This window comes from Chiloscyllium plagiosum, chromosome 9, assembly GCF_004010195.1.
Source record: "Chiloscyllium plagiosum isolate BGI_BamShark_2017 chromosome 9, ASM401019v2, whole genome shotgun sequence".
Classification (NCBI taxonomy): domain Eukaryota; kingdom Metazoa; phylum Chordata; class Chondrichthyes; order Orectolobiformes; family Hemiscylliidae; genus Chiloscyllium; species Chiloscyllium plagiosum.
This window is the reverse complement of record NC_057718.1, coordinates 76,274,165-76,283,127: the sequence shown is the minus strand read 5'-3', so window position 1 is coordinate 76,283,127 and position 8,963 is coordinate 76,274,165. Positions and strand designations below refer to the sequence as shown.

The 8,963-nt window shown below is 39.7% G+C and overlaps 1 protein-coding gene across 6 annotated transcripts in view; it reads left to right on the top strand.

Annotated features, from left to right (window-relative positions):
- senp6a (SUMO specific peptidase 6a) overlaps positions 1–8,963 on the top strand; it is a 167,423-nt gene that overhangs the window by 39,640 nt on the left and 118,820 nt on the right. For all 6 annotated transcript variants that reach the window (XM_043696247.1, XM_043696244.1, XM_043696248.1 and 3 more), the window contains one exon: positions 8,188–8,242. In XM_043696247.1, the coding sequence (XP_043552182.1) occupies positions 8,188–8,242 (55 nt within the window). The remainder of the gene's footprint in view (positions 1–8,187; positions 8,243–8,963) is intronic.

The window sequence follows — 8,963 nt, the reverse complement described above, 5'->3', positions numbered from 1 at the left end:
TGGGGCTGTTTTCCTTGGAGCGTCGGAGGCTGAGGGGTGACCTTATAGAGGTTTACAAAATTTATGAGGGGCATGGATAGGATAAATAGACAAAGTCTTTTCCCTGGGATCGGGGAGTCCAGAACTAGAGGGCATAGGTTTAGGGTGAGAGGGGAAAGATATAAAAGAGACCTAAGGGGCAACTTTTTCACGCAGAGGGTGGTACATGTATGGAATGAGCTGCCAGAGGAAGTGGTGGATGCTGGTACAATTGCAACATTTCAGAGGCATTTGGATTGAGATATGAATAGGAAGGGTTTGGAGGGATATGGGCCATGCGCTGGCAAGTGGGACTAGATTGGGTTGGGATATCTGATCGGCATGGATGGGTTGGACCGAAGGGTCTGTTTCCATGCTGTACATCTCTATGACTCTGAGTCCAGAGTGTTCGAGCTAGATGATAGAGACCTGGTTGGGCAACAAGAGACAATAATAGTGGAAGGGAGCTTCTCAAAATGGAGACCTGAGACTGATGTGGTGTCCCACAGAGATCCGTGCTGGGACCACTGTTGTTTGTGATATGCATAAATGATTTGGAGGAAGGTTTTGGTTGCCTCATTAGCAAGTTTCCTGAAGAAGGGCTAATGCCCGAAACGTCGATTCTCTTGTTCCCTAGATGCTGCCTGACCTGCTGTGCTTTTCCAGCAACACATTTCCATCTCTGATCTCCAGCATCTGCAGACCTCACTTTCTCCTCATTAGCAAGTTTGCAGATGACACAAAGATTGGTGGAGTATCAGGTAGTGAAGGGGACTTTCAGAGAATACAGCAGAAGAGAGAGAGAGAGATTGGAGAATTGGGCACAGAAATGGCAGTTGGAGTTCAATCCAGGCAAATGTAAGGTGATGCAGTTTGGAAGATGCAATTCCAGAGTGAACTATATAATAAATATAAAAGTCCTGGGGAAAATTGATGTACAGAGTGATCTGGATATTCAGGTGCATTGTACGCTGAGGGTGGCAACGCTGGTCAATAGAGTGGTCAAGAAGGCATACGGCATGCTTTCCTTCATTGGACGAGGTATTGAGTACAAGACTTGGCAGCCCATGTTACAGTTGTATAAGACTTTGGTTTGGCCATATTTGGATTACTGTGTAGAGTTCTGGTCGCCACATTACCAAAAGGATGTGGATGCTTTGAAGAGGATGCAGAGGAGGTTCACCAGGATGTTGCCTGGTATGGTGGGTGCTAGCTGTGAAGAGAGGTTGAGTAGATTAGGATTATTTTCGTTGGGGGTGGGGGGGAACCTGATTGAGGCCTATAAAATCATGAGAGGGGTAGGCAGGATGGATGACAAGAAACTTTTTTTTCCCCCGAGTTGAGCACTCATTCACTTGGGGTTATGAGTTCTAAAGTGAGAGGAGAAAAGTTTAGGGGAGATATATGTGGAAAGTTCTTCACGCAGAGGTTGTTAGTAGGGGCGGGAACGATAGCGTAGTTTAAGATGTATCTAGACAGATCCATGAATGGGCAGGAAGCAAAGGGATACAGACCCTAAGAAAATAGATATAGATGGAGGATATGGATTGGCGTAGGCTTGGAGGGCCAATTTTAACTTTCCAAACATAGACTAGGACTGCCATAGCGTTCAAGGTTGAGATGAAGAAGAATTTAAATGTGTACAAGAAAATTTTCTGATTCAGTATGTGGATGTACCTGCCAGAGAAGGTGCAAAACTTCACCTACTCTTGGGAAATAAGACAGGGCAGGTTACTGAGGTGTCAGTGGGGGAGCAGTTTAGGGCCATTCATCATAATTCTATTAGTTTTAAAATAGTGATGGAAAAGAATAGACCAGATCTAAAAGTTGAAGTTCTAAAATGTAGGAAGGCTAATTTTGAAAGTATTAGGCATGAACTTTCAAAAGCTGATTGGGGGCAGATGTTCACAGGTAAAAGGACAAGTGGAAAATGGGAAATCTTCAAAAATGAGATAACGAGAGTCCAGAGACAGTATATTGAAAGGCAAGGCTGGAGATGTAGGGAATGCTGGATTGAGGTTTTGGTTATGAAAAGAAGAAAGGATATGTCAGATATAGACAGGAGAGAACGAGTGAGTCCTTAGAATATAAAGGCAATAGGAGTATACTTGAGAGGGAAATCAGGAGGGCAAAAAGGGGACATGAGAGTGCTTTGGCAGATAAGGTTAAGGAAAATCCAAAGGCTTTTTACAAATACATTAAGGGCAAAAGAGTCTCTAGGAAGAGAATAGGGCCTCTCAAAAGATCAGCAAGGCAGCCTATGTGTAGAGCTGCAGGAAATGGGGGAGGTTCCAAACGAGTATTTTTCATCCGTGTTTACTGTGAAGAAGAACATGAAAGATATAGAATGTGGGGAAATAGCTTGTGACAGCTTGAAACATTGACTGTACTGAATTGTCCGTACTGTCCAGGGATGTAGGGAAGTCTTGCTGTAACTGTACAGATGAGACAACGTCTGGAGAATCATGAGCAGCTTTGGTCCCATTTTTGAAGGAAAGATATCATTTCGTTGGAGGAAGTTCAGAGAAGGTTTACTAGGATGACCCCTGGTATGGAGGGATTGTCTTGTGAACAAAAGCTAAAACTACTCACTTGAGGTGAGAAGAACAATAATAATCTCATTAAAGCATATAGGATTCTTCAGGGACTTGACAGGGTAAATGCTGAGAGAATGTTTCCCCACATTGTATAGCCTAGGATCAGAGGACATAGCCTTCAAACAAAGGGTGCCAATTTAACACTGAAATGAGGGGGAATTTCTTCTGAGGGTTAAGTGTCTTTGGAATTCTTCAGAGTTGAAAGGGCAGGAATGTGGAAGTATATCAATGATTGCATAGATTCTTGTTATTCTGTGTGGTCAACATTGATTTCCATTATTTGGTTGATTTAAATGATGCAGAACACATTGGTCAGAATCTGTGCTTGTGTGTGCCACCATTTCTTTTGGCCAGGTAATTTATTTTACTCAGCTCAAGCAAGAATCAATTGAAATGGACATAGGGTCATAATCATACAACTCGGAAACAGACCCTGCAACCCTGCAGTCCAACTCGCCTGTGCTGACCAAATGTCCCAATCTGATCTAGTCCCATTTGGCTCATTTCCCTCTGAACCTTTTTTATTTATATACCTATCTAGGTGCCTTTTAAATGTTGTAATTGTACTTGCCTCCACCACTTCCTCTGGCAGCTTGTTCCATACACGCACCACCTTTTTAAATCTTTCCCCTCACATCTTAAACCTATGCCTTCTGGTTTTGGACTCCCCCATCCTTGGAAAAATGTCAATTCACTCTATCCAGACTAGAATCCTCAAATGAGTTGCAAAACTAAAATGCTACAAATGTTCACCATCCAACGTATAAAATATGAAAATGTTGGAGGTACTGTCAACAGATCAGACAGCATTAATGGAGAGAGAAAGAATTAATATTTCAGATCAATTACATTTTATCAAAGTGAATGTTGCAATTTTAAAGTAGCCACGGAGGTTTGGAGAGGGGAAAAGAACAAATAAAGGTTGTCATCGTGTGTAAGAAAGGAGAGTCTGAATGACATTGGAGAAGAGATGTGGAATTTTGGAGTCTAGCAAATTGGATTAAGAACTGCTTAACATAGAGAAAAATATCAGAATTGAGGGCAGTTTCTAAGAGTAAATGAAACTGGATGGCTGTGTCCCATGGCATTCTTCTCTGGAATCATGACTGTTTGCTAAGTCCACCAAAGGTTTTGATATAAGGCAGCTAGAAGTGTTTTTCAAATTGCAATTAATTGTCCCAAATTTTACAATTTTGAAGTCTAAATGAAACTTCAAATTGATATTAACAACTTGTGAAATACCTAAAAACGTAAGCTGCAATGCAGTGTTAATAAAGATGATGTCACATATCTATGGTCAAAGGTCATTAAGATTGTGATATTTGGAAACTCAGGTAAAAAGGAGATGGCTATGAACAAGACTACCTGCTTGTGTGCTAGATAAAACTGGTTATGCTGAATTGCCTGTTCACATGCAGTTTCCATGTAATATAACAACACCTTGTTTCATCAACATCAGCTTGTAGTATCATAGAGCCAAATAATCAAATGTACTGTGACTAACTGCCCAGATATTTATTTTACTTTAAAATTTTAGTGGAGACACTGTTATTTCTAGATTAATTGATGCCAAGGTCTGAAATCAATTTTAAGATCAATAAACTGTAATTCCAGGAGGAAGGCTTTTTTTAAAATCCTCTTTCACGATCCAGGAATAATTAATAGGACCACTATGTTAGTGTGTCTGAATTATAAGTTGTTTCAAATAAAAGAAAAATACTGCATGGTGGAAATCTGGAATCAAGCATAAAATACTGGAGAAATTCAGCAGGTCTGGCAGCATCCACAGAGAAACAGTTAATGTCTCAAATCTTAATATTTTTCTTCAGAACAATTTGCTGTTTCTCTCTTCACAGATGTTGCCAGACGTGTTGAATTTCTTTAGTGTTGTCTGTTTTTGTTAAATAAATTGTATTTCTATTATTGTTCCCAGATGCTTATTGCATTCGTTGATCATTTCTTTCCCATGACAAACTTGGACATCTCAGTTCCAATCTTACCTTTTCCTCCTTGCTGTTTTGATATTGTTTACTTTGAAAATTTACAGTTTCAAATTTACATTTCCTATAATAGTTACCTTGGAATTGTCAGTGCAGTTGAACAGTTTCTCAGAATTCAGTCATCTGACCTTAAGAGCAAACTTCATTGGAATGTCTCCCTTGTTTTGGTACATCCCAGTCAAGGTTTAGATGGATATTCATGTCCACTTCTGAGAGCTGCTAGTTTTTAATGCCTATTTTTTAATGGAGCTTGGCGTTTTGTTGACAGGTCTGCAGAATGGCTTTCAGGTATTAAAGCCAAACACCTTTTGAATTTTTCTGAATTTCACCATAGCTATTTCCACATCACAAATATTACCTAAAGCTTGGGTGACAGTTGAAGATTAACACAACCCAAATACAAATTTGCTCCCTTTTAGTCCCCTTTTATGATCTATACATCACATTTGCCTAACCCCCAACATCCCAGAACTGCTGACCTACACTAGCTCCCAATAAAGAAATGTGGACACTAAATTTCTTAACCTTGTTTTCATAATCCTCCATGTCATAGAGATGTACAGCACGGAAACAGACCCCTCGGTCCAACTCATCCATGCCGACCAGCCATCCCAATCCAATCCCACCCACCAGCACCCGGCATTTTCATCCTGCCTCATAACCCTCCATATCTCAGCTCCTTGAATTCTAGCTTCTTGTACCAAGTTTAATTTCTCTCTTTGTGGTGACCATGCCATCAGTTGCCTAGGTCTGAAACTCTTGAGTGCACTCCCCACATTTCTCTGCCTGCCTACTTTTTTCCAATAAGACCAACCTGTAAAGCCTTCAGCTTCTATGAAGTTTTTGGTCATCTGACCAGTTACCTCCTTATTTAGGTTGATGTGAAATTTTATTATATAATGTCCTTGTGAAGAGCCTTGGGACATGCATTGTATTGAAGGTGATATATGTTGTTGTAGGAGCAAATGTGGCCAGTGAGACTCAGATCAACAAGGAAAGATGCCCATACGGTATTGCAATATGGGTGACAGGCTAACTAACACACTATATCCCCTTCAAGTCTTCCCCTTACCAACTTTCTTATTAATGGAATAGGAGTTTCCAAACTGGTTAAAGTCTTTTTTCTCAGATGTTTTCCAATCAAGATTAGCCCATAGAAGAACGAACTTCTTCACTCTGTGTCACTCATGGTGACTGTGGAATTATTGCCTTGTGAAAGGAATCTAATGAGCGCCTCGAAGAAGTGTGTGTGTAAGATAATTACCTCAACTGAAGCGATTGGTGTGACTTCATCAAGCTGTCTATGAATGGCATCAAAGCCTTTAAAGTGGATTGAAGTTCTTAATGATCCGTACACATTTCTCAAATGTTAGAAGAAAACAACTCTGAAACTATTGGACTACAAACTGAGACAGTTGTGCTTGCGTCAGTGCAGTGAAATTAAAACTGAACTACAATAATTTTCACTTCTCTGGCGTATTTAACAATTTGTGAGGAAGTATATATAAAAACAATATCAGATTAAATTAAAATTATACGTTTTTTTCATTTTTTAAACTTTTGTTTTATACATTTCTGTCAATTGAAAAAGTTACTTCAAATGTGAGCATGCATTGAGGTCCTTTACATAGCTATTAAGCAGTGTGATTAGGATCCTTTCCCAGCAGTAGTAATCACTAAGCCTTTCAGATGGCTTTTAAAATGTGGTGTCAAACGAACAAAGCCTGTTTTATATGTTCTACCCGTACTCATACTGGTTGGTTTTCAGTGCTCCGTTTCCTGGTTCTAAATGTGGTAGAACCAATGTGAATGGCCTGTAAGTTGTGTCCTTGTCGAACTTTCCCTCTTTTTTTCGGAAAGCTCTTTTGTATTTGGCACCCCTTAACGGCTCAGCCAAGACTGGGAACTTCCAGAGTAAAAAGTGATAAAACCTTCATACCTAGAATTGTAGGGCAGATATCAACCAGTTGCACTGGAAGAATTGCATACCACTCATTTCCTCAACACACTTCAGGATTCAAGGGTGTTAGTATTTTTAAGTGATACGTTTGGGGAAGAAAAATATATTAGAGGAACCCAAATTAAACAGGGAATGTAATAAAACGTTAAGTAGCCTGAGAGGCACATTGTTTTGAAGATCCAAGTCCATTTTATTTGGAATCTAAAGTGCTGGATTTCTGCAGAGGATTCATTTTAGTTGTAGTATGCTGTTTTTCCTATAGGGAAGAAATGGTACTAGAGTTACTGGAGCTTTTGGCACATAACATGGACTTGGATCACTTAATCCATTGTGAATAAAAGCATAACTCAAGATGAGGATTGGTGAAGTTCTATCCTGATGGTGCCTTTTTAATATAGTAGTTTTGTCTTCAGCATTGCAGAATTGAGTAACTCTGTCTCTTTTTCATTTCAAAACAGTGAAAATAGTCTGATATTTCAAGTAATTATGGTGTGAGAAAGCTTCCATTAATTGTTTTTAATATGTTAATGGAGGGATGGAATTGCAGCACAAGCTGCTGTACAAGTAGGCCTGAGGACAGTGATGTTTTCTGTTGTGGGCCAGACCAAACCCCCTCAAAATATACTAAGAAGATAGTCCAGACTCCAAACTTTTCTTATTTTATGCATTGCATAGGCGTTGCATTACAGATGCAATTCAACGAGTGAAATTACTCAGAGTTGAGCAAAACACACTTTATTTTACGCTACAGTTAAAATGCAAACAAAAAAGAAGTGGAAAGAATTGACTTAACAGTAACTATCAAATGCTTAACAGAAAAATAGATATATTAGCTACTTCTAATTAACTGTTCCATTATAGTTGTATCCCATAAGCACTTGTGGAAAAGCAAATTTAGTAAAATTGTCTCATTTACAATTCTAGCAGCAGGAATGGAATGACCATTTTTAGCTATAACAGAGAGAGGAATAAGAGTTTCCACATCCATTTTCAATACCCCAACAACTGCTGAAAGCTAAAACTAAAAATCATGGTTCTGTGGGAGCTTGACCCCACCCCAACTTTAAAAAGAAACCCCAAGGCCTTGCAAACTGTTTACTCTATTGGCTTTGAGCAGACTGCTCAATACCTCGGTCTCAACATTTCTTCATTTTAAAAAAAAAGATAAAATACATTTCTTAAAGCCATAGAATCATCACACTTCTTTATAAAGCCGCAAATTACCAACCTCCCCTGTGCTCCCATTGTAATGCTTCAGACTGCATGACATTTCCCTCTGCCCTCAATAATAAATGGTCAGATTAAATATAGTGGTAAAATGTAGAGCTGGAAAAACTGTCCTGCTGTGTGTTTTCAGCTCCACATTTTATCAATTTGTGATTTCCAGCATGTGTGTCCTTACAATCTCCAGGTTAATATTGTGCCTAATCCATCCAGTCACTCTGAGGATGAGCACAATACATGAACTCTTCTTTACTCTGCTCTTTCTTTGGAAGAAAATATCTTATTTTCCAAGAACAGATGCAAACACAGTTTTATAAATTGATATTGGCTTTTTAAAAACCCAATTCTCATTTCAAGCTTGTTGTAACCATGCAATTTCACTTCACAGTGAAACCAATCTGCTGAGTACTGATGTTGAAGAGATGGAAACTGAAGAACTAAAGGTAAGAAAATAAGCTCTTTCAAAATTGTTGAGGATATTTGCTATTTTCCGCAATGTAAAAGATTCCCTTGGAAGTAATGAAATACGTTGGGAAAAACTTGAGTGAATGTTTATTTTTTGTATTAAAATTGAACTTCTTTAAATGTCTTTTTCATATTTTATTTATTTATTGGGTTATATAAGAAATAACAGCAGTTTTGGAACTGTTAAGAGGACTAGAAAATTTAGGCTATGGAGAAGAATTGGATATGCTGGAGCACCAGAGGTTGAGAGGAGAATAGGTTAAGATATGTAAAAAAGGTAGATGGTGGTTTAGATCCAGTGGATCGGAGAAACCCATCTCCCTTCGCATAAACCAAATCATCCGCCGACATTTCCGCCACCTCCAAACAGACCCCACCACCAGGGATATATTTCCCTCCCCACCCCTCTCTGCCTTCCGCAAAGACCGTTCCCTCCGTGACTACCTGGTCAGGTCCACGCCCCCCTACCACCCACCCTCCCATCCTGGCACTTTCCCCTGCCACCGCAGGAACTGTAAAACCTGCGCCCACACCTCCTCCCTCACCTCCATCCAAGGCCCTAAAGGAGCCTTCCACATCCATCAAACTTTTACCTGCACATCCACTAATATCATCTATTGTATCCGTTGCTCCCGATGCGGTCTCATCTACACCGGGGAGACTGGGCGCCTCCTAGCAGAGCGCCTTAGGGAACATCTC